Below are 26,713 nucleotides of genomic sequence, written 5' to 3'. Positions count from 1 at the left end.
AAATACCAATTACTATTCTCTACAGCTAGTAGGCACTTATCAAACACTTGTTTAGTCAATGACAGTGCCACAGAAAATCCATTCTGACATCATCTGGATTGGAATTCTGTAGTTAGCAACCAATCTTGTCACCAGTAGATAACCTCAGGGAGCAGAACAGACCCTTGCTTGCTGCCTAGTGGTTCTTTCTACTGGCATTTGCCTATATTCTTTAAGGAAAGAGGAAAAAATATCCCAAATATCAAAGATGTATGTCAAACTACACACCACGAAGGAAAGTTCAGAATCTGACCTAGAATCTGAGAAATCTACAGAGATAATACCTCATAGGCTTCAAATACCTGACTCAGTGAAGACAGTGATATGTAGAATAGAAGAATCTCAGCTAACTCGAGCCAAAGAGGTAGGTGGAGAATTTGAAGAGTTTTTGATTTAAAAAAAGTATTCAGTTAAATGGTCTTGGAACTGTTTGGAGGAGACAAGAGAGGGGGAAGATGGACAATTTATATCTTGGCAGATTTCTTTTCAAAGGGCTCCTCTTGCTGTGCAAATTAAATAAAGAACACAGGCTTCATGGGGGCGGCTAGGTGGTGCAGTGGATAAAGCACCGGCGCAGGATTCAGGTGTACCTGAGTCAAGTGCCTCAGACACTTGACACTTACTAGCTGTGCGACCTTGGTCAAGTCACTTAACCCCCATTGCCCCAACAAAAAAAAAAACAAACCACAGGCTTCAACTTAATGTCCATTTATTTGATCATTTGATTAATGTAACTTTACATCAATAGTTTGATGGCTTTAAGAACTCCTCAGTGGACATACTTACTCTATTGGTACAAATTGTGATTTATCTATCCCTTTGCTGGTGGTATTCTTTTCCATGTCATTCCATGGGGGACCTGGGAGAGTAGACCTAGATAAAATAGAGAGATGGTTCCAGAAATTTACTTTTACCATATGTTTCTCAACAAACCTTTATCAAGGGCAGTTAACAAGCAGCAACATGGATTAGTTTGAGTTTAAGGTCTTTTTATGGGGAGATGGTGTGGTAGGCAGGAGAAAGAAGACTGGACTGGAATCAGAAGACCAGAGTTTAAAGTCCAATTGTGGCACTGGCCTGTGTGACCTCTAGGAAGTCAATTGGCTTCTTTGTTTCTTCATTTTATTTTCTTATCTGAGATGATATCATGGGGACAATAACAATTGTACTGCCTGCCTCACAGAGCTGCCTCAGGATTTAATGATTTAGTAACCGTAAGCTCAATTTAACATTTTAAAATCCATTATTACTAATGTGCTCAAGACACTGCAATAAACACTGGAGAGAAAAAGGTTAATATGATATAGTCCTAGCTCTTCAGGAGCCTAAATTGTGCTGGGATCATAGCATGGATCTAGATCAATGTAATGTTAGGTACAGAGTCATGCAAGCAAAGAGTAGTGAGACACTAGGAAAATGTGAGCAGGAGCAAAATACTTTGAGCTGGAGGGATTTCTTTGCTCATCCTAAGGCAGATGCAGTCAGTAGCCAAGAGGCACACAACAGACGTTTCCAAGGATGAAAAGCAAAGGGCTCAAACATTAATCCAAGTTTGATAATGAGACCCTAGATAAATGCAATCTATATTCAAGGCTGGGGAACATAAAAATAAGGTACAAACAGTGACAGTTGGAACAATAATAGAGAGAGAAGCCCTTTAGTCAATTCCTTCCATATTTTAGAATTAGAATTACACTAGTTAACTATACGCGATTCAGGGCTTTCCTAGGAGCTCAAGAATCCAGTCAGTTATTAAAGCCCTAAATTATCCCAGCCTGGGGTAGAGGATCCCAACTTCTTCTACCTTGAGGCAGAGCTTCTTTAGTCATCTGAGGATATCCTCGGGGGTGAAACTGACTCTTTTGCAACTTGGAACAGAGAGTAGACATCCCCCTATTTGGAAGACCTCTGGCCCCATATTCTTAGAACCAACCAGAGAGGGCCTTTTATGTGAAAAAAAATTACCTTTCCTCCCTGTTGATACTTGAAATTCAACTTTTCTTTTACTTAAGGCTTTATCTTTAATTAGAAATGAAGACTACTATGAGAAAGAAGACACTAAGAATTATCAGTCATTTGTAACAATGTAGCATGTTTGGATAGAAAGAAGTAGGTCACTGGGAACCTAAGGATTAAAGAATGAGGGGGCACAAAAATGGAATGGGTGCTAAGGACTAATTTTGCCTACTTGACAATTTTGCCTCCATTCTACTCTTAGAATGGAAAAAAATTCCTCTAGGCAAAGGGGAGGAAAGAAATGATTCTATACTTTCTAGCTACTGACTAGCTTTTTTTTTTTTTTAGTGAGGCAATTGGGGTTAAGTGACTTGCCCAGGGTCACACAGCTAGTAAGTGTCAAGTGTCTGAGGTCAGATTGGAACTCAGGTCCTCCTGAATCCAGGGCCGGTGCTCTATCCACTGCGCCACCTAGCCACCCCTCTGACTAGCTTTTTAGCACAACCAGCTAGGTGCCAGGAAGGGATCAGCTCTGCTACTGTATAGGCTTAGGAAAGTCAGTTCACGTCATGGGGCTGCAGCTTCATCATCACCACCATCATCACCATCAAGCTGGCACAGGGCCTAGAGTCAGGAAGGACCTGAGTGACCCTGGAAAAGTCACTAATTTCATTCATGAGTTCAGCAAGGATTTATTGGCTGACAATTATGTGCACATAATACAACATGTCCAAAATGGAACTTAGTATCTTTCTTCCTAAACTTACCCCTACTCTAAATTTTCCTATTTTTGTTAAGGGCATCATCATCCTTCTAATTGTGCAGGCTCACAACTTTGGTGTCATCCTTAACTCCTCACCCTCACACTACATATTACTCAGTTGTCAAATCTTGTTTATGTCTCCATAGCATTTCTAGAATAACTTCCCTTCTCACAAAGATAGCATCCTGTTTTATTACCCTGTTTCTTCTTGCCTAGATGATGATAATAATTTCCTAATTGAAGCATCTGCTTTGTGACTCTCCACTTCAATCCATTCTTCACAAAGCAGCCAAAGAGGTTTTCCTAAAATGCAAATCTGAGTGTGTCACTCCTGCTCGGTAAACACCACTGGCTCCCTGTTACCTGGAGAATAAAATAGAAATCCCTCTTTTTGACATTTAAAACCTGTTCAAATCTGGTTCTAAAACACCTTTCCAATCTTGCACTTTATTTCCTTCCATGAATACTATGGGCTAGCCAAATTGACCTTCTTGCTCATACATGACACCCCATCTCTTGCCTTCTAGATATTTATAGCATGGTAAAAAGAAGATGGGATTGGAAATCAGGAGATTAGGAGATTTTCTAAGGAGACCTGATTTTCAATCTTTTCACTATGCTATACTAACATGGATCATAGTATCATAAATATGGAGCTGGAAAGGGACCTTAAAGGTCATCTTGTTCATGTCTTTCATTTCACCAATGAGGAAACTGAAGCTCAGAAACTCTACCCGAGGTTACAGTTTTCCATTGTACCACACTGCCCTTCCATTAGTTTCTCAGTGCTAAATTCCCCAAACCTTCGTTCTTCCTTATGCTTCCCTTTCTAAACTTCCCCAAGAAACTCTTCTGTTCCTTCCTCTCTGTTTATGACTTCAAAATCTAGTCCTCACCTGCAAACCTCATTTCCAGTTACCAGGTGGAAGGAAGGAAGATTTCCTCTGTCTCTGTTTCTCTCTTTCTTTCTCCTGTAAATTCATCAGCATAGGAAGCTCACTCTACCAATGCAGGTTGGCCATTCTCTTGCAGCTTAAAGAGACCTACTGTGCATTTCGATGTTATATCCTGTTACCATCTCAAACTCAACTTGTTAAAATGAGCTCATTATCTTTCTTTTCAAAGCAGATTCTCATTCCTGACTACTCTGTTTCTAATATAATCTTCCAGCCCAAGTCCTAATCCCTCTAGGATAAATACAAATTCCTTTATTTGGTATTTAAAGAGACTTCATAGTCAAGTTTGCCTTTCCAAATTTATTTTGTATTATTATTCCTTAAACACTATAGCTTAATCAGAGTAACTTGTTGCTCTTTCCTATGTGCAGGGACATATACATCCCTTTCTTCTTCACCTTTGCACAAGCTGTCTTTCCTTTAAAATGCTCCCCTTCTGGGGCAGCTAGGTGGCGCAGTGGATAAAGCACTGGCCCTGGATTCAGAAGGACCAGACTTCAAATCCGGCCTCAGATACTTGACAATTACTAGCTGTGTGACCCTGGGCAAGTCACTTACCCCCCCATTGCCTCACCAAAAAAAAAAATGCTCCCCTTCCTCATCCTCTACCTCTTAAAACTCCTAGTTCCCTTCAAGAATCAGTTCATACAATATCCCCTTTGCAAGACTTTTCTTCCTGCTACCTGTTGTCACATGACTACTTCCTCCCATCATTTTGTTTATATGTAAACCCTTGTGTCTGTAGAAGGTTTTTGGAGATCAGTGTCTGCTGGAAGACAGAAATTTCTCAGTTCTTACCTGCTGAAGCCCTTGGGGGCCACTGGATCATGACAGATTAAATGGTCCTCTCTCAGTAACGGGGGGGGGGGGGGGGGGGGGGGGGGGGAAGGGAGGATTGAAATCTCATGAGAGGCAAGAGGTGGACATTGAAGGGGGTGATGGTCAGGAGATCTAGGTTGAGAGATTGTGTGGCTACCATAACAGAGAAAGGGATTGCAGTCAAAAGAATGCTAGAGGCAAGAGAACTGCACTGGCCCCTGGTATTGCCTCTCTGCCCATGCAGCTTCAACCCCAAAGCTATATATCTGGTGCCTCAGTAGCTTCAACAGTGGTGTATCTGGGAGAGAAAGGGAGAGGTTGGGAGACAAACCATACTAGGAGACCACCCAGAGCTGCCAACACCACTGCTGTTCGTGCTGCCTCAACTGGGAGCAAGGGAAGAAAGGAAGTTGCCTGAAGCCCCTTACAAAAGGGGGGAAGGGAAGAAGCATTTTAAAATTGCCTGGTCTTTGCCAGGCACTGTACTAAGTGCTTTGCAAATATTACCCTGCGAAGTAAGTGCTGTTATTATTCCTTTTTTGCAGTTGAGGAAACTTGAGGCTGGCAGTGAGTGGATAAGTGAGTTGTCCCAGGTCACACAATGTGGTGTGTGAGGCCAGATTCCAGCTCAGGTCTTCCTGACTCCAGGCACAACACTCTTTATCAAAAGATAATAGCTAAACTATGTGGAAGCCATAAAAGAGTGGATACATACTGTCTTTGGTGTGGAAAATGAAATTGGTTACATTCCTACTTCCTTATCTCTCACATCACCTTGGCTCTAGTGCTTTGCCAATATCATACACACACACACACACACACACATGTTTTGTTTTTTAGTTTTTTAAATTTTTTGCAGGGCAATGAGGGTTAAGTGACTTGCCCAGGGTCACACAGTTAATAAATGTCAAGTGTCTAAGGCTGAATTTGAACTCAGGTCTTCCTGAATCCAGGGCCAGTGTTTTATCCACTATGCCGCCTAGCTGCCCCGTTGGCATATATTTTTTTGTTGTTGTTTTGTTTTTTGGTGAGGCAATTGGGGTTAAGTGACTTGCCCAGGGTCACACAGCTAGCAAGTGTCAAGTGTCTGAGGCTGGATTTGAACTCAGGTCCTCCTGAATCCAGGGCCAGTGCTCTATCCACTGTGCCACCTAGCTGCCCCATCATATGTTTTTTAAAAGAAGCTGGTTTCTCCAAGTTATCATTCATTATGCATCTAAAGGATTAAGTATAAATGAGGTAGGCTGTGATCAGCCAGGGACAAGAGAAAGAGAAAAATGGATTCTTTTTCTATTTGCTGGGACTCTAAGATGGGGCTCCAGGAAAACAAAAGATTTTATTTATACTGATTATTATGTCTCTCCCCAAAGCAAAGAAGAATAAGTGAATCCAAATTGTCCTGAGTATGGAATGAGCTAAGGGTGTTCTGGTGAGAGGTGAGGTAGGGGCTGAGGCCCTGACTCGACTGAGGGGCACTTCCCTTCATTTAAAAGAATATCCTTGAGGGGCAGCTAGGTGGCTCAGTGGATAGAGCACTGGCCCTGGAGTCAGGAGTACCTGAGTTCAAATCCGGCCTCAGACACTTAATACTTACTAGCTGTGTGACCCTGGGCAAGTCACTTAACCCCAATTGCCTCACTAAAATAAATAAATAAATAAATAAATAAAATAAAAGAATATCCTTGGGGCAGCTAGATGGCTCAGTGGCTAAAGCACTGGCCCTGGATTCATGAGTTCAAATCAGACCTCAGATACTTGACACTAGCTGTGTGACCCTGGGCAAGTAACTTAACCCTCATTGCCTCAACCAAAAAACAACAAAAGCAAAAACAGAACAAAAAAGAATATCCTATCTCCTCCTGAAGGAAGAAGTAAGGGTGTTGACTAAGCAGAAACTTAAACCCATGGAGCCAATTGAAGGAAAGAGCTCTGGAATTGTAGTGTTGCCTGCTTAAGAATGGGGGCTAAAGGAATTAGCTAGTTCTCAGTCCCAACCACACCTACATCCACCCCACCCCCATTCACTCCCCCACCCCTCCACCTCAACCCCCTCTATGTCTTTGGATATACATGTATACATAGACAGTATAATGCTCATGTAGCTTACATATGTACATACATATGCACATGGTGCATATAGTATTGCGTGTATTATATATGCATGTATTATATATGTTTGTTTATTAATTCTGTGCATGTTTTTCCCTGAGTATAACATGAACTTCTTGAAGGCAGGGACCATTTTTTTCCTTTTTTGTGTTTCTATCACCATGCCTAGTACAATTCCTTAATGGGCCCTTAGTAAATGCTTGTTGAATTGAGACAGACTTCCCTAAATCTCCTTTATCCCCATTACCTATACTATTGCCCTAGGTCTCTTGCCTTGTTTCTTCTGCCATTTTCTCTCATTTCTATCTGGTCTTCCTATCTGCTAAGAATCATTAGTCCCCTCCACTGTACTCTGCACAGTAAGTAAATTTTTATTGTGAGTACATCTCCCCCAATCCTCAATTTTTATCCTTTCTTATTTTAATTGAAGCCTGATTTTCCCTAGGCCAGCAGATCTCAACCTGTGAACCACAGCTTAATTTGTGAATTGTTAATTATTGCAAGGGCCCGAGATTCCATGTAGACACTAAGTGTTTGTCATTTTGAGCATGATTTAATTCCAAACAAAATATGTATGTCAATGTTGTTATTAAGAAATATAAATTCAGGGGCAGCTAGGTGGTGCAGTGGATAGAGCACTGGCCCTGGATTCAGGAGCACCTGATTTCAAATCCGGCCTCAGACACTTGACACTTACTAGCTGTGTGACCCTGGGCAAGTCACTTAACCCTCATTGCCCTGCAAAAAAAAAAAAGAAAAAAATCAATCAAGAAATATAAATTCATTTTATAGTGTCACTGAATTCATAGCATTTTTGTGAATATATATATATATATATTCTCAATGATTAATCTTAGTCTGATTACTATAAACTTTTTAGATTTTAACAAGAGTTCAGTGCATGGAGTGCCAGGCCTGGAGTAAAAAAGACTCTTCTTGAGTTCACTTCTGTTCTCTGACACTTACTAGCTGTGTGACCCTGAGCAAGTCACTTAAACCTGTTTGCCTCAGTTTCCTCATCTGTAAAGTGAGCTAGAGAAGGAAATGGCAAACCACTCCAGTATCTTTGCCAAGAAAACTCCAAATAGGGTCATGAAGAGTTGGGCACAACTGAAAAATGACTGAACAATAACTTCATACTTTAAAAGATTTGGAATCATTGCCTTAGACTATACCACTTTTCCTGAAGCTCATTCTAATAGGCAACATGCCTAATCTCCAGAAACCACTAGAAGAGTGATGGATCCTTGCTACCCATTGCCAATTCCACATCATTTTCTCCAGACCCTTTTTGACTATCCCCCCCCCCCCCCCGCCGACAATGCATGATACCTACTCTCACCAACATTCTTTTTCTTACCACCATCTATCTAGGACATTTTGTGACATCAATAACTATCTGAATCAGATTTTTGCAGTGGAAAGAGAATTGGTACTGATTGAGGAAGCTAGGTGGCACCATTGTGCACAGAGCACTGGAACTGGATTCAGGAAGACTGGAGTTCAACTCCAACCTTAGCCAAACCCCTGGGCAAGTGTAATTTCTGTTTGCCTCAATTTCTGTAAAATGTAAAATAAAATTGTAAAATGGAGATAATTACGGCATCTGCTTCACAGGGTTGTTGTGAAGATCAAATAAATATTGCTTATAAAGTGCTTAGCACAAATACAACGGTACAAGATAGTTCCAAATGACTCATGATGGAAAAGGCCCCCCAAATCCAGAAAAAAAAGAACTGCGGAATGTGGATGCAGATTGAACCATACTATTTCTTTTGATTTGGGTGCTTTTGTTTTGCTTTTTTGAGGTTTTTCCTTTTTGCGCTGATTCTTCTCTTATAACATGACTAATGCAGAAATATGTTTAATGTGATTGTACATATATAACCTATATCCGATTATTTGCCATCTTGGGGAGGGGGTGGGGAGGAGAGGGAGGGAGAAAAATTTGAAACTAGAAATCTTATAAAAAACAAATGTTGAAAACTATCTCTACATGTAACTGGAAAATAATAAAGTACTTTTATAATTTAAACAATTTAAAAATAAAGTTCTTAGCACAGTGCTTGACACATTTTAAGTATTATATAAATGTTAATTCTTGTCCATCCTCCTGATTAATGTAAGGAATAATCATGACTTCAGAGGACTGATTATGAAGCTTGCATGACTTCTACTTCTTGGCAGTGGATCATAGGTTTTGAACAAGGCATATATTTCAGGCATAGACAGTGTATTGATTGCTTTGTTTTTTGTTTTGTTTTTTTGTTTTTACGGGGCAATGGGGTTAAGTGACTTGCCCAGGGTCACACAGCTAGTAAGTGTCAAGTGTCTGAGGTCGGATTTGAACTCAGGAACTCCTGAATCCAGGGCCAGTGCTTTATCCACTGCGCCACCTAGCTGCCCCATATTGATTGCTTTGTAAGAAGACAAAAGGTTGGGGGTAGAAATATAATTGGAAAGTATTAGTATACTGTAATTAGAAAGTATTAATAAAACTTTTTTATTTAAAAAATTTAAACATTTTTTAGAAATTCAAAAAATTGTCACAACAGAAAGACAAAATACTATGTACTTGTTAAGAGGCTACTAGAAAGTACAGTGTATTGAAAGCTGGGCCTGGAGTCAAGAAGACCAGAGTTAAAATCCACCCTTGGGGGGCAGCTAGGTGGTACAGTGGATAAAGCACGGGCCCTGGATTCAGGAGGACCTGAGCTCAAATCCAGCCTCAGACATTTGATACTTACTAGCTGTGTGAACCTGGGCAAGTCACTTCACCTCTGTTTGCCTCAGTTTCCTCATCTGTGAAATGGGGATAATAACAGCACCCACATTCCAGGGTTATTGTGAGGATCAAACGAGATGATATTTGTAAAGTGCCTGGCACATAGATGCCACGTAAATGCTTATCCCATTTTTCTTTACCCTCCTCAACCTCTCCATGTGAGATCTAAGGGGAAGAGGTCATTAGTAACTGAGAAGAATCACATGAAAAAGAAAAAGAAATGGTCTTAGAGTAAGAAGAAGGGGACTTAAGCACAACCCTGTCAGTTAGTCTTTGTATGGCTTTAATAACCAAATCACTTTTTCCCCCTAGGGCTCAGTTTTTTCATTTGCAAAATGAGGAGATTGGACTAGAGCAGGGATTCTTTTTTTTTTTTTTTACATATAAGGTATTTTATTTTTTCCGTTACATGTAAAGATAGTTTTCAACTTTTGTTTATACAAGCTTTACAATTTCAGATTTTTCTCCCTCCCTCCCCCTCCCCTAGATAGCAGGTAATCTGATATAAGTTATATCTATATATCTATATCTATACATATAGATATAGATATATCTATACACACACATATATATATATATATACACATAATAACATTAATCCTATTTCTGCATTAGTCCTGTTACAAGAGAAAGAATCAGAGCAGTGATGCAAAACCTCAAAATAGAAAGAAAACAACAGCACCAAAAACAAAAGAAATAGTATGGTTCATTCAGCATCTATACTCCACAGTTCTTTTTTTTTTTTTCTTGGATTTGGAGATCCTCTTCTATCATGAGTTCCCTGGAACTCTTCTGTACCATTGCATTGGTGAGAAGAATATAGTCCATCACAGTAGATCAGCACTCAATGTTGATGATACTGTGTACAATGTTCTTCTGGTTCTGCTCATCTCACTCATCATCAGCTCATGTAAGACCCTCCAGATTTCTCTGAACTCCTCCTGCTCATCATTTCTTACAGCACAATAGTATTCCATTGTATTCACATACCACAACTTGTCCAGCCATTCCCCAATTGATGGGCACCCCCTCAACTTGCAATTCCTTGCTACCACGTAAAGAGCAGCTATAAATATTTTTGTATATGTGGGTCCCTTTCCCCTTTCCATGATTTCTTTGGGAAAAAGACCTAAAAGTGGTAGTGCTGGGTCAAAGGGTATGCACAGCTTTATCGCCCTTTGGGCATAATTCCAAATTTAGAGCAGGGATTCTTAACTTTTTTGTGTCTAGGTCCCTTTAGCAGTCTGGTGAAACCTGTGGATCCCTTCTCAGAGTTATATTTTCAAATTATAAAAAAAATATACAAAGAATTATAACGGAAACCAATTACATTAAATTCCTGTTATAATGAATAATAATAATGATAATGAAATTCATAGGCCCCAAGGTTAAGAACTCCTCAACTAAATGGTCTTAAAAAACCCTTCTAGCTCTGTATCTTCTGATTTTTCCCGTTAGCGAAATATCATGGAATATTAGAGTTGAAGGGGACCTTAAATCCAATCCCCATTGCATTGAATATGTGAATCCTTCCTTCAGGTATCTGTTCTTCAATGAAGCCTTTTTTTATTCCCTCCTACCCTAACTTAAAATTATCTTTTCATTCTCAAAATTTTCATAGTATTTTCCTAGATCTCTCCCTTGTGTTTTTTCCCAAATTTCTCTTCCCCTTATTTCTTGAATTGATCTTCAGATAACATGGTTTTTAGTTCCTTTGTGTCCTGGTTGCCCCCATTTGGATTAATATAAATTTGTCAATGTTTTTCCAAAAATCTGATGCTCAGATAATAAGCACTTAACAATTATTATCTTATTTGATCCTCACAACCACCCTGGGAGGTAAGTAATATTCTTATCCCATTTTACAGATGAGGAAACTGAGGCAAACAGAGGTTAAGTGACTTGCCCAACGTCACACAACTAGTAAGTATCTGAAGCTGGATTTGAACTCAGGTCTTCTTAATTCCAGCAGTGCTTTATCTACTTTGCCACCTAGCTGCCTCAAGGCTATATCTCTTGTTTTGAAAATTCTGTTTCTATTAATATTGCATAATATTAATACTAATTATATTAATGTTTAAAGACAACTTTCATTTTGTATTTAATCAATTCTACAATTAAAATTAATTTAAACATATGAACAGCAGCAACTTTAAATACCATAACCTTTTTCAATCCTTATGATTGCACATATATTTATATGTATATGTGTATATACATGAGGCAGAGCCAAGATGGCAGAGATGTTGTGAAAATTTTTAAGTCCAACAAAGGAAAGAAACAGCAGTCTCCAAGCTGTTTATTGAGAGATGGCCTATCTCACAATAAAGCCGGTCTCAGGTCTAGGACCTCAAAGAGAGACCTTGAGCAGTACCAGCCCAATACTTTTATACCCCCATGAGGCTTAAATGTTCATATACCTTACTGATTTTAGACAAACTCTTCCCATTTTACAATCCACCAAGAAACATAAAGTCAATCAAAATACTATATGTCTGGACATATAGTCTACAAACGAGCAGTCGATTTTCTTGACATACTGTTGTGTAAATTGGACAGTCTAACTTTTTTTTTTTGGTAAGGTAATGAGGGTTAAGTGACTTGCCCAGGGTCACACAGCTAGTAAGCGTCAAGTGTCTGAGGCTGGATTTGAACTCAGGTGTGCTCCTGAATCCAGGGCCAGTGTGCTACCTAGCTGCCCCTGACAGTCTAACTTTTAAATTTGTCTAAAAAGATATATTCACAGTATCAAACAATTGTGAAATTGTCTACAATAAGTAATTTATATCTATATTTTCAAGGCTGAGTCAATCTTGTGTTCTTCTAACAGCATTTTATAAGTACTACTGCCTTATTTGCTCTATAAGAAATACTTAAACAAGTTAAATCACAATTTATACACTATATGCTGATTATTAAATCACAACTTATAGTATATGATACTGATTAAGTCACTTATACCTAAAAAACCAAATCACATATCTAAGAGTTGGAGAAAATCTCACTCAGAGAAAAGCCAGTCAGTTGCCTGAGCTCTCCCAAGTTTCCCTCAAAAACATTAAATTGAGTTTCTAAATAGATTTGGGAGCTACAGAACCTATAAAAAGACAGAGACACAATCTTCCAACTTGAAATAATTTAGAAGAATTCAGGAAAGTCTGTCTCACTTGGGTTAAAGGGCAGCTCGGTGCAGCACAGTGTGGAGAATGTCTGGGCAAGTCAGCAGGAGGCTCTTGGCCACAGCACAGATCACCAGCTGAGGCCCCCTTGGTCCAGACTCAGCAGGCTAGTCTTAAAGCAGGCCAGTTGTGAGAACTGCCAGCCCTGGCTGAAAGGGCAAACTGCCAGCTAGAGAACCACCCACAGGACAGTTGTGACTAGGCCAAGCCATCCCAGTGCAAGTAGCAAGCCCAGAGGGTAAGGAATCTAGAAGCCACAGAGGCCTCAGAGCAGAAAGTCAGTAACCAGATCCCTATCCCCAAGCACAAGAAGCTTGAAACACTGGCCCCTGTGTCCCAGGAGCAGACCTCAACTTTAAAAGTCAAAAAATAGGATACAAACCAGAAAAGGACCCTTACTATTGAGAGCTTCTGTGGTGACAATGAAGACCAAAACACAAACTCAGATGAAGACAATACTTTCAAAATGCCTGCATGTGAAGTCTCAAGAGGGGAGATGAATTGGTCTCAAGACCAAAAAGCCTTCTTGGAAGAGCTAAAAAAGAATTTTAAAAGTCAAATAAGAGAGGGAGAAGAAAAAATGGGAAAAGAAATGAGAGAATTGAGAATTACACAAGAAAATTATGAAAAAAAAGATTTAACAGATTGGAAAAGGAAGCACACTAATTGACTGAAGAAAACAATTCCTTAAAAAATACAATTGGCCAAATGGGAAAGGAGGTACAAAAATTTTATGAAGAAAATAATGCCTTAAAAATTAGAATTGGGCAGATGGAAGCTAGTGACTCCATGAAACACCAAGAATCAGTCAAAAAGAATCAAAAGAATGAAAAAATGGAAGAAAATATGAACTATCTCATCAGAAAGACAACTGAGGGGGCAGCTAGGTGGTGCAGTAGATAAAGCACTGGCCATGGATTCAGGAGGACCTGAGTTCAAAACCAGCCTCAGACACTTGACACTTACTTACTAGCTGTGTGACCCTGGGCAAGTCACTTAACCCTCATTGCCCCACCAAAAGAAAAAAAAAAGAAAAAAAGAAAGAAAAGAAAAGAAAGAAAGACAACTGACCTGGAAAATTGATCCAGGAGAGATAATTTAAGAATTATTGGACTGCTTGAAAGCCATGATCAAAAAAATAGTCTAGACACCATATTCCAGGAAATCAGATTTGCTTCAAAGAGGGAATAACATATACACTCATTTGGATAAGTAAATTTAGGGAAGTAAAAGGGTAAGGGGAAAAGGGGGGCACTGATAGAAGGGAGGGTAGAAGCAGGGGAGGAAAGGAGAAAGAAAAGGAAAGGGGAATGATACAAAGGAGGACAGATCGAGGGAGGCAGTGGTCAGAAGCAAATTGCTGGTGAGGAGGAATAGAGTGAAAGAAGAAAAAAAGTACAAAGGAGAAAATAGGATGGAGGGAAATAGTAATCATAACTGTGAATGTGAATGGGATGAACTCTCCCATAAAATGGAAGCAAATAGAGTGGATTAAAAAACAGAATCCTACAATATTTTGTTTATAATATGTATATATACACAGATAAATAAATAATAATAATAATTAATTAGTTTGTACATCTCCTCTAAAGTTCAACAGGCAAAATTCTACACCATGATAAGATAATTGGAAAAAATTTGAAATTAACCAATGACTCTTATTTTTTTTTGTTTTTTTGTTTTTTGCAGGGCAATGGGGTTTAAGTGACTTGCCCAGGGTCACACAGCTAGTAAGTGTCTGAGGCTGGGTTTGAACTCAGGTCCTCCTGAATCCAAGGCTAGTGCCTTATCCATCGCGCCACCTAGCTGCCCCCGACTCTTATTTTTTATATTTTTTCTTCCTTTTTTTTTTTTTTGGTCAAATTCATCCCTATCCATCATCTCCCAGGTTCTCCCTCATTAGAATTTGAATTCTTGAAGACTATGCTAAAAAACTACAAACTCTAGTGGGTCCTACCTGAGTTCAGTAATGGAATATGTACTTTTTGTCTGATAGCTTAGGCAGTGGTAGGCTAACAAATATTTAATAACTGGCTAACCAGGGGGAAAATATGTCCATGGCACACTAAGAATTTTAATTTAGATTATTAGGATCTTCTCTATCATTTTCTTAAGATTAACAAAAATTATAAATCAAGTCTTGATTTTTCATTTAGAATTTTATTTTACAAATTACATGTAAAAGCAAATTTTGACATCAGTTTTTTAAAACTTTGTGTTCCAATTTCTCTTCCTCCCTCCCTTCCCACCCCCCACCCCAAGAACTCAAGCAATTCAATGTAAGTTATACATGAGCAGTCATGGAAAACATCTCTATATTCAGCTAGGTTGTGAGAGAAAACAGATAAAAACAAAACTTCAGATTAAGGAGTTGTCAAAAAAAAATCTGTTTCAGTTTGTTTTCAGATACCATCAGTTCATTCTTTGTAGGTATATTGCAATTTTCTTAAGTCCTTCAGAGTTATATTGGATCGTTGCCTTGCTGAAAATAAGCACGTGCTTCCCAGCAGATCATCTTTACACTACTGCTGTTATTTTGTATACAGTACATTTCTCTCTGCTTCAGTTCATATGGGTCTTTCCAGGTTTTCCTGATAGCATCCTGTTCATCATAACTTTTATATAGTACCTTAAACTTGATAAAGAATTTTCTTCACTGTTGGAAAATATGGGCCCCCCTCAAAAGCTGATTGAAATTGTCGGGGGAGGGGGGCATCTAGGTGGCACAGTGGATAGAGCACCAGCCCTGGATTCAGGAGGACCTGAGTTCAAATCCAGCCTCAGACACTTGACACTTACTAGCTGTGTGACCATGGACAAGTCACTTAACCCACATTGTCTCAAAGAAAGAAAGAAAGAAAGAAGGAAAGAAAGAAGGAAAGAAAGAAAGAAATTGTCTGGGGAATGTCTGGGAGGTGAATTTCAGCTGGGAGAAGGGTGCTTACTAATGGCTCCTTTCCTCCCCCTCCCCAGCAATCAGGATCACATGATGAGAGAGACCCAGGGCTGGCCACATGGGGGAGGAATTTAGAGGGCTGCCCCTTTGACTATATTGTATTCCGATAGGCTAGCATTTGGCACCAGTGTCTTGGCCTGAAGATTGTAACTGAGGGAGAAGGGCAGAGCCAGCCCATTAAGAGATAAAAGGATCCTGAGTCTCATGCTGGCTGCCATTTCCATTAGGGAGCTGGCCCATTCTCTAGTGAATGTATAAATAAAAGCCTTTGATACTTCTCCAACACTGAGTCCCAGAAATTTTTAAATGGGGTTTCTCACAATTTGTTTCTCACATTCACAATAGCCCAGCGGAGTAGGTACCATACGTTTTGCCATTGTAGTCAATCATCATAACTATTTCTCTCCATCCTATTCCCTTCCAATGATATTTATTCTATTTTCTATCTTACTTTGCCCTATTCCTCCTCAAAATCATTTTGCTACGGACTGCCCCCTCCCCCGCTCTACCCTCCCTTCATTCACCTTTCCCTCCTTATCCTCTTCCCCAACTACTTTCCTATAGGGTTAAATAGATTACTCCTCCCAATTGGGTGTGTATGCTATTCCCTCCTTGAGCCCATTCTGATGAAGTTAAAGTCTCTGAGCTAATTCTATTTTCTTAAATTTTTCTTCCTCCCTTCTTCCTCAACACTCCATATGAAATCAAGCAATTCAGTATATGTCATACATGTGCTGTTATGCAGAACATCTTCACCTTCCATGAAAGTGTTTTGCTTTTTACAGTTCCTTCCCCCAAACTTCCCTACCCTCCTTCCCCTCTTCTCCCACCTCTCTCCCTTATCTCCCTTCCCACCCACTTTTCCACAGGGTAAAAATATATTACCATACCCACTTGAGTATGTATGTTATTCCCTCTTTGAGCCAATTCTGATGATGGTAAGGTTCATTCACTGCCCTATTCCTTCCCCCTCTTCCCCTCCCCTCCATAAGCTTTTTTCTTGTTTCCTTCATGTGAGCCATCTCCCCAGTCTACCTCTCTCCTTCTCCCTCCCCCAGTCTATTCCTCCTACCCCTCAACCCTATTTTAAAGATGTCATCATGGGTTAGCTAGGTGGCACAGTGGACTAAGCACCAGCCCTGGGCCCAGGTCAAGTTTTGGTTTTTAACCTTTGTGGATATCTGAAGTGTAAATGCTCTCCCATTAGATTGTAAACTCCTTGAGGGCAGAAGCTGTCTTTCTTTTTTGTATTTGTATACCCAGTGCTTAGCACAGTGCTTGGCACCTAGTAGAACTTAATAAATGTTTATTGCTTAATTGATTGATTGACTGATCCAACACACCTCTAAGCTTTGGTCAATTTGAAAAGGCTAGTCACTAGGTTGGCTGTAGGGTGATGAATTTTTTGGCCAGGGTAACTTATGGTGACTTTCGTCTAGGTCATGGAGGGACTGTGGTTTGTATTGGCATATAGAATACTGTTGAAATTATAGATCTTTAAAATATGTATGTGTAGTACTTTTTAGTTCTACTTTTATAACATTGTTATTCCATCAATATGTTTCCATATTCCTATATGGTCTTCACATTTATCATTTTTAGCTTTCTAATCAGTACTTCCCAGCTGATGGGCCTCTGTTTCCTATTTTTCATTCTCAAATCCATCTTTTCCACAGCTGCCAAAATAATCTTGCTAAAGCACAGGTTTTCCTTTCTTAAGAAAGAGTATCTGGGGCCAAATTCTGCTAAGCTTGTTGGCCCCAGTAGATCCAGTTCAAAGGCAAATGTAGTAGCTTGTTCCTCCCCCCAAACTCCATACATATGCTAATGACCCCTTCTCTCTCTCTCTCTCTCTCTCTCTCTCTCTCTCTCTCTCTCTCTCTCTCTCTCTCTCTCTCTCTCTCTCTCTCTCTGTCCAAGGCCTGATAATAACCCAACCACCTTGGAAGGGGTTTGGGTCAAGAGAAGACTCGATGGCACCCAAAAGTAACAGTATCTCTGGGTTGCAGTGGGGAGGAAGTTATTCTCCAACCCAGAGCAGGAAATTAACCCTGTCCCAGAATTTTTGCACCTGGGCAAAGCCCCAGTTTCCCAGCCCTGGTTATATGACTTTGGCTTAGTATTTAAGTCTGTTGGCGATCTGATTCCAGCATATGTTTACTCCCAGTTTCATACACTCTGTATAACAGCCAAACCACTCTATTGGTTGTTCCCTAAACTTGGAATTCTATTTTTGTATAAAGGTCTATACATAAGTTATCTTACATGCCCTTCCATTCTCTTAGAACTAGGGGCGGCTAGGTGGCGCAGTGGATAGAGCCCCTGCCCTGGAGTCAGGAGTACCTGAGTTCAAATCCCGCCTCAGACACTTAACACTTACTAGCTGTGTGACCCTGGGCAAGTCACTTAACCCCCAATTGCCTCACTAAAAAAAAAAAAAAGAATAAATAAGAACTAGCATTTGTATACTGCTTTTAAGTTTGCAAAGCATTTTATAAACACAAATCTCATTTGATCCTTATTGTGGCCCTGTGAGGTAGATGCTATTGTTATTTCCATTTTACAGGTGAGAAAACTGAGGCAGAGGTTATGTGATTTTCCCAGAATCATGCAGATCGCGTCTGAGGAAAGATTCAAACCAAGTTTAACACTATTGACTGTGCCACTCAGTAACCTGTGAGGGAAGTAGCACATGAGCTTTCTTCAAGGCTCAGCTCAGATGTTCCCTTGCTCATAAAGCACTTTTTAATTCCCCTCATTGTTAGTGCTCTGAGGAGTCCTCATCTGTGCACTTCTCTTTAACAAACTGTCAATTACTCAACACGCATTTATCAAGTACATACTAAAGTACATACTATGTGTCAGACACCATAGACACCATAAATAATGTGTATGGTATTTATTTTAGCAAAATGAGTCCCTGCCCTCAAAAGTTCACAATTAGGCTCCCCCCTCCCCCATCCTTCCCTCTCTCTCTCTCTCTCTCTCTCTCTCTCTCTCTCTCTCTCTCTCTCTCCCCCCTCCCCCTCCTCTGTCTCTGTTTTCCTCGGTCTTTCTCTCAGTGACCTTCTGTCTCTGTTCCTATGCTTGTGTCTATGTGTCTCTTGGTCTCAAGTTTTTTTTTTTTTAATTTTTTTTTTTTTTTAGTGAGGCAATTGGGGTTAAATGACTTGCCCAGGGTCACACAGCTAGTAAGTAAGTGTTAAGTGTCTGAGGCCGGATTTGAACTCAGGTCCTCCTGACTCCAGGGCCAGTGCTCTATCTACTGCGCCACCTAGCTGCTTCAAGTTTTGTTACAAAGGATTTCTGGAGGTGAGGAAGAGGAGTTTATTCTGAAATGAAGAAAAATAGATTTCAGTAAAAATAATAATTTGAATTCAGGGACATCAGTGGAATGATGGGGAATTTCTTTGCCAAACTAGAAGCTATCTGTTGACTATGAAAAGAACAGCTATAATTTTTTTTTTTTTTGCATATATAGGTCCTTTTGCACTTTCTTTGATCTCTGCAAGTATAGGCATGGTAGTAATATCACTGGATCAAAAGGAATGTACAGTTTGGTGATTTATTGGGCATAGTTCCACATTTCTTTCCAGAATGGCTGGACCAATTCACAGCTCTACTAACTGTGCATTAGTGTATCTGTTTTCCCACGGCCTTGACTGTTTTCCAACAATGTCTTTTTCCTTTTTTATCATCTTTGCCAATATGATGAGGAGGTGGGCTCTCAAAGTTGTTTTAATTTGCATTTCTCTAATTATTAATAATTTGGAACTTTTTTTCATATGGCTATTGATAGCTTGCAGTTTTTCTTTTAAAAACTGCCAGGGGGAGGGGGCAGCTAGATGGTGCAGTGGTTAAAGCACAGGCCCTGGTTTCAGGAGGACCTGAGTTCAAATTCGGCCTCAGACACTTGACACTTACTAGCTGTGTGACCTTGGGTAAGTCACTTAACCCCCACTGCCCCGGAAAAAAAAACTGCCTAGGCTTATCTTGTAATCATTTATCCACTGAAGAATGATTCTTAAACTTATACATTTCAATCAATTCCTTATGTATCTTAGGTTTCAGGCAAACTTGCTGCAAAGGTTTCCTCCTACACACCTGCTTCCATTCTAATTTTAACTGTATTAATTTTGTTTGTGGGGGGGGGAAGACACCTCAAATTCTATATGATCAAAATTGTACATTTTCTATTCTGTGATCTACTGTCTCTTATTTGATCAGGGTCAGAATTAGGTCAGGAATTGTTCCCCTAGTCCTAGATCTGAAAGGAAATTTCTTCCTGCTCCTCTGATTTGTTGGTGATGTCAACCTTTATTTCTAAGTCAGGTATCCATTTGGAGCTTGTCTTGGTATAGGTAAGTATTAGTTAGTCTGTACTAAGCTTCTGCTGCGAGACTGCTTGCCAGTTTTCCCAGATTTTTTTCTTTTTGGTCAAATAGTAGACTAAAATCTGGATTAATTAAATACTGTGCTGTGATTGTATGTTGTGTACCTAATAGTGACCTCTCTGTCATACCTTGGGACAAGAACTTGATCATAATAATAGCTGCTAAAAACAAAATAAAAATAAAAATGAGTAAGCAAAGGCCTGGCACTGAGAGTATTTATACACCACATCAATATTTTACAACAGTTAGTCTGTCAATAAACATTTATTAAATGCCTGCTATGTGTAAGGCACTGAGCTAAACTCTGATACAAAAAGGAGTGAAAGACTGCCTCCAAGGAGTTCACAGTCTCACAGGGGAAACAACAAGCAAACAAGCTACATGAAGGACAAACAGGAAATAAGAGGTGCTAGAATTGAGGGGTTAGGAAAGGATTCCTAGAGAAGGGAGGATTTAAATTGGGACTTGAAGGAAGCCAGAGAAACCAAGAGGTGGAGACAGGGAGGGAGAGCCTTCCAGGGATGGGGAACAGCCCAAGAAAATTCCCGAGCTGAGAAATGGAAAGTCGTCTTCATGGAACATCAAGGAGACCAGCATCCATCATTGGATCGAAGAATATGTGTTGGGACTAAGGTGCAGGAAGAAGAGTGGAAAGGGAAGGGAGTGTTGGTTAGGAAGGGCTTTGAAGATTAGATTTTGTATTTGATCCTTGGAGGTGATAGGGAACCACTAAAGTTTATAAGTATGGAGGTGGCAACAATTAATAGACTTATCATATTCAGAGATGTAAAGATTCTCTGTTGTTGCATCATTTATATGCTGAACTGCCAGTCTTTTATTATGTTCTAAGTGTTTAATAGTCCTTTTATTTTTCATTTCTTTCAAATGTTGCTCTAAATAAATTGTTATGTACTCATTACTCCCATTTTTTTAGGAAAGGAGTCATGCTGTGGGTGGGTGATAGCACCCTTAGATCCTATGTACCAAGAGAAATTGTTCAGACAGATTCGTATTTAAATAAATCAATTTTTTGTTTTTGGGGGGTTTTTTGGATTTTTTTTTTTGGTGAGGCAGTTGGGGTTAAGTGACTTGCCCAGGGTCGCACAGCTAGTAAGTGTTAAGTGTTTGAACTCATATTTGAACTCAGCTCCTCCTGAATCCAGGGCCGGTGCTCTATCCACTGTGCCACCTAGCTGCCCCAAATAAATCAATTTTAAAAATCTATGTCGCGTTTCATAATATAACTGACATTTAAAAACATCAGAGTTAATTCCTGAATTATTTTAGTCTATATTTTTCAAATTAATAAAGGCTTTACTTAAACACATTCTTGACGAAGCTGCTGTTCTTTTTTCCCCCAATTTAAAAATCTGTGACATTCCCCTCCCCGCTTCTCACAGACCTGTTGAGTAAACATTCTCACAAACAGAAATAGATAGGATTATTAGATTATTATTGTTATTAGAACACTCTCACACAAACTCTGAAACTTTCCAATGTTTTTTCTACTTACACTCAAATTAAGCTAACTCATAATACTCTGGGGAATGCAGATTTAAGCAATTATGAGATTTAACATAAAGAGTTTCTTCAAGAGAGATCTGCCCTACCCTAGATCATAAAAGACCACAGGCTCCCTACTATAAATTACACCTCAACACAATTTAACAATATTTGCTTTTGTGCCCCACAGATTCCATCCATTCCAATCACAGTGGGTATTTTTGAGGGAAAAAAGGAGCAAGAATAGGGAGGAAAGCAGTGAGAGAGTACTTTCTGGTCTGGGTGCATTTTTACACAAAATCTCCTCTTTAAAGATCCCTAGGGAAGTAAATCCAGAAAAAATGCATTAGGAAATTCAGCACATAAAGCAGTCAAAAATAATTTGCATTACATTTGGAAACCCACATTTTAAAAAATCATACTGTTTCATTTTGAGTTACACATTTAGTCCCTTTTTATTTTTCAATACGACATTTTGAGAACAGGAGGTAGAAAACCCCCTTTTTTCTGCTTTTTCCCCCTTCTGTAATTGATTAGAAAGGGAGAGTAAGAAAAATTTAGAGAAGTTTCCTTACTAGAAATAAAGGGGGAAAAACCCCACTTTTATTGTGTCTCTACTAATTAGAGGCTATCTCAGAGTTCTCACTAAACAAAACAAGTCTAGGCCCCTTCATGTACAAAAAATGCAAATTATAAGTGAAAGATCTTTAATACCTAGAACTTTGATAACATTCCCTTTTCTATATAACAAAGATCAGATGACTAAATTTGAAAACTTCTAAGATTTCAGTTTCAGACTAATCTCAGATATGCAGATGATAACCACTCTGATGTCAGAAAATGAAGAAGAATTAAGAAGCCTTAATAATGGTGAAAGAGGAAAGTGTAAAAGCTGGCTTGAAGCATAACATTAAAAAAAAACAAAAACCCTAAAACCAAAAAACTAAGATCTTGGAGTTTGGTCCCATCACTTCCTGGCAAATAGAGGGAGAAGAAATGGAAGCAGTGTCAGATTTTATATTCTTGGGCTCCAAAATCACTGCAGACTGTGACTATAGCCATGAAATTCCTTGAAAGGAAGGCTGTGGAAAATCTGGACAGCATACTAACTCATCACCTTGCTGGCAAAGGTTCATATAGTCAAAGCGATGGTTTTTCCAGTAGTGATGCATAGCTGTGAAAGTTGTGCTATAAGGAAAGCTGAGCACCGCAGAATTGGCCTTTTGAATTGTGGTGCTAGAGAAGACCTTTAAGAGTCCCTTGTGGAGGCATCTAGGTGGCACAGTGGATAAAGCACCGGCCCTGGATTCAGGAGGACCTGAGTTCAAATCTAGCCTCAGACACTTGACACTTACTAGCTGTGTGACCCTGGGCAAGTCACTTAACCCTCATTCCCCCCCCCCCCCAAAAAAAAGAGAGTCCCTTGAATAGCAAGGAGATCAAATCAGTCAATACTTAAGGAAATTAATTCAGGGAGAGGATTCTGGGAAGATGTCAGAGTAGAGCAGCAGAAGTAAACAGGAGTTGGGATAAAGCAGTTGTCCTCCTAAGACAGCTTGAGAAGACCCCAGGAAAGACTTGAAGGTTTGGCCTGAGTGAAGAGCAAATACCTCCAGGGTGACTCTGAAGAATCAACAAATAACAAACTTGGGGGGCAGCTGGGAGGCAGCTTCAGCCTAAGAAACTTTCACTTCATGGACAGTATCTGTAGTCAGATGATTGAGCCTAGAAGATTGAAAGACCTTCCACTGTTGAGGGATGCCAAGCACAGATGTATTGATTTGACAGGGTCTGAAGCTGCAGGGGAGAAGGAGCTAGCATACACCTGGTGAGTACAGTAGCAGAGGGACAGGGACCCTGCTGGCTGTGGGCACTTGCAGGAGAGCAGAGTCCCTGGTTTCAGTTCCAGGGCAGAGATGATAGCTATTGTTTGCAGCCACCAGAGGGACCACATCTTGAAATACTGTATTTTGAGCAAAAGAGATAGGGTTATGACCAAAGGTAACTTGCCTAGCAAAATTAAATATAACCCTGAATGAAAAGAAAAAAAGGAGTACACTTAATGAATTGAAAGCTTTTCAGGTATTTGTGACAAAAACAGCAGAACTTAATGGAAAATTCAGCATATAAGATCCAGGAGAAATACTCAATAAGGTCATCAGTTGATACACATCTCTGGTTTCTCTGATTGCTTTCCTTTTGTCATTTCTTATGGAATAATAACATTCCATTCCATGTATATAATATACTTGTTCAGCCATTTGCTGATTGAAAGGTAGCCACTGTTTTCCTAGTTCTTTGATACAATAAAAAGTGTTATTAATATTTTTGTACAGGTGAGTTCTTTTCCTCTGCCTTTTATTTTTTATCTATGCTTAGTATTACTGGGTCAAAATATGTACAATTTGGTGGTTTTTAAGGTATGGTTTCAAAGAGATCTCCAGACTCTCTAGACCAACTAACCATCTCCACCAACAGTAAAATAGGGGGTATGTAGTAGTAGTCCCTCCCACAATTGTCATTTTCCTTTTTTGTTATCTTTGCCAATCTGATAGGCAAGAGTAGAGCTTCAAATTTGCATTTATTTTTTATTAGGGAAGGGAATAAGCATTTATATAGCACCTACTATGTTCCAGAACTGGGTTGTCACCAATCCTATGAGATAGGTGCTATTATTTTCATTATAAAGTTGAGGAAACTGAGGATAAGTAACTTGCCCTGGGTCCCATGGCTAGTAAGTATCTGAGGTCAAATATAAACTGAGGTTTTCCTGACTGCAGGCTCAGTCCTCTATCCATGGAACCAATAGCTTCCTATTAGTGATTCAGGACATTTTTTTCATGTGGTTGTTGACAGATAATCTTTATTTTGAAAATTGCCTGTGCATATCCTTGAACAATTTATGTATTGTTTAATGACTCTTGTTCTATATCCAAATCAGTTCCCCATGTATCTTGAACGTCAGACTTTAATCAGAGAAACTTGTTGCAAAGATTTTTCTCTGTTAGCTGTTTCCTTTCTAATAACTATGTTGATTTTATTTATGCAAAACCTTTTCAATTTTAATGTAATCAAAATTGTACATTTTATCTTTTAGGATTATCTCTTCCCTTTATTTAGTCAAGAAGTTTCCCCATAGTTGTGAAAAATATCTCCTTTCCTTCTCCTTTAATTTTTTGGTGATATGACATTTTATATTAGGTCATGCATTCATTTGGATAATACTGTGTTGTGAGATGTTGCTATAAACTTAATTTTGTCAAACTGTGTTCCAATTTTCCCAGTAGTTTTGTCAAATAGAACCTTTACCTCAGTAGTTGTTATTAAATTTACTGAAGACTGCACTACAATATTTATTTGCTTCTGTGTCATATTTCCCTGATCTGTTATATTGATCAATTTTTCTATTTTTTAGCCAGTACCAAGTTGTTTTGATGATTACTCCTGAGTAACATAGTTTGAGATCTGGGATAGCTAGGCCTTTTTCCTTCCCACTTTCCTCTACCATTATTTCCTTGACTTTTGTTTCCCCAGATGATATTTACTATTATTCTTATGAGCTCTCCAAAATAGCCCTTTGGTGACTAGGTATAGCACAGAATAAATAAATTAATTTAGGTATTGTTTTTATTTGGTTAGCATGGCCCAAGCATGAGTAATTAATATATCTCCAATTATTTAAAATTTTTTTTCCACAAGGAATATTTTTAGTTGTATTCATTTAATTCCATGTTGTGTCTTGGTAGATGGACTCCAGATATTTCAAACAATCTCTAGTAATTTAAAATGAAACTTCTTTTTCTATATCCCCCTTTTGGATTTTTTCATAATATACAGAAGGTTGATGATTTTTGTGAGTTTATTTTACAATCTGCTATTTAACTGGTTATTTTTTTTTCTATTACTTTTGGTTGAATCTCTAAGCTTCTCTAAGCAAATCATATCTATCATCTGCAAAAAACAATAATTTTTCTTCTTTGTTTATTCATATCCTTCAATTTCTTTATTGCAATAGTTAGTATTTTTATAAGTATATCAAATAATGTTGGTAACAATGGATATACTTCTTTTACTTCTGATTTTATTGGAAAGGCCTCTAGTGTTTCTCTTTTACAATAATGTTAGCTCTTAGTTTTAGATAGATAACATTGGCTATATTAAGGCAAAGTCCATTTCTTTTTCTCCTTCTCTCTCTCTTTCTCTTCCTTCCTTTCTTTTCTTCCTTCCTGTTTTATCAAAGGTAGCTAGCTGGTGCAGTGGATAAAGTGCAGGACCTGGAGTCAGGAAGACCCGAGTTTCAATCTGGCCTCAGACACTTACTAGCTGGGTAACCCTGGGCAGGTCCCTTAGCCCTGTTTGCCTCAGTTTCCTCATCTTTAAAATGAACTGGAGAAGGAAATGGCAGTATCTTTGCCAAGAAAAACCCAACTGGGGTCATGAAAGAGTAAAACACAGCTGAACAGCAACTTTATCAAAACCCTAAATTTATTGATCTGATTATAGTGCAAGGGAGTCCAGGCGAAAAGCATCATCCCACACAGATATAATTTCTAGAAACTTTATTGCTACTTGCAAGGGAAGGAGGAAAACAGCTGCTAGCAGAGACAGTCTCAGTGTGTGGCCTCCATCTCCCATAGTGACAGTGAAAATAGACCATGCCTCCATGGGTAGGGTATCCATGTTCCAGTAGAAGGCCCTGAGATGCTCAGGACTCAATCTTATGTATAATTTAAAACAAAGAACCAGTATGATACTGTATGATATGATTATGGATTTGAGTCAGATTAAACTCTGAGGATGGGGTCTGGAAAGTACCCAGCCCTGCCCCAGTATAGTTAGTTTAGAAGTTTATTGCTTGTCAAATTCTCACTGTCTCTAAGTTTTATTGCCAATTAACAGTATTTTTACTTCTGCTCAGTCTCCCCACTTGTCAGCTACATATTAGTTTTGTCTGCAATCCATCATGTGTCAGAACCCCAGTCAGTGGGTCAGGGAATTTGCCCACCAATTCAATACTCGGGACTCAAGAAGAAAGGACGGGGCTCGGCACAGGATGCAGCAATTGAGTTGAGACCAGATGTTAAGTGACATGTCTCTTTTTCTCAGAGCAGAATCCCCTTGGCCCTGGGGTCCCAACAATGTGTTATTCTTTTATTCTTTATTCTATTTTTTTGACTTCCCAACATAACCGAAGATAAATTTTAACCCTGTCATCCTTAACAATGCTGAAGCACCTGAGTGACTCTTCCTGTTA

General features: G+C 39.2%; 1 protein-coding gene across 1 annotated transcript in view; it reads left to right on the top strand.

Annotated features, from left to right (window-relative positions):
* The first annotated feature begins 247 nt into the window (after positions 1-247).
* Positions 248-26,713, top strand: part of FAM186A (family with sequence similarity 186 member A) — an 89,773-nt gene continuing 63,307 nt past the window's right edge. The window contains exon 1 of the mRNA XM_043967644.1: positions 248-403. Coding sequence (XP_043823579.1) covers positions 248-403 — 156 coding nt within the window. The remainder of the gene's footprint in view (positions 404-26,713) is intronic.

The sequence above is a fragment of the Dromiciops gliroides genome, chromosome 5 (genome assembly GCF_019393635.1).
Source record: "Dromiciops gliroides isolate mDroGli1 chromosome 5, mDroGli1.pri, whole genome shotgun sequence".
Taxonomy (NCBI): domain Eukaryota; kingdom Metazoa; phylum Chordata; class Mammalia; order Microbiotheria; family Microbiotheriidae; genus Dromiciops; species Dromiciops gliroides.
This window is presented reverse-complemented; position numbering and strand designations above follow the sequence as displayed.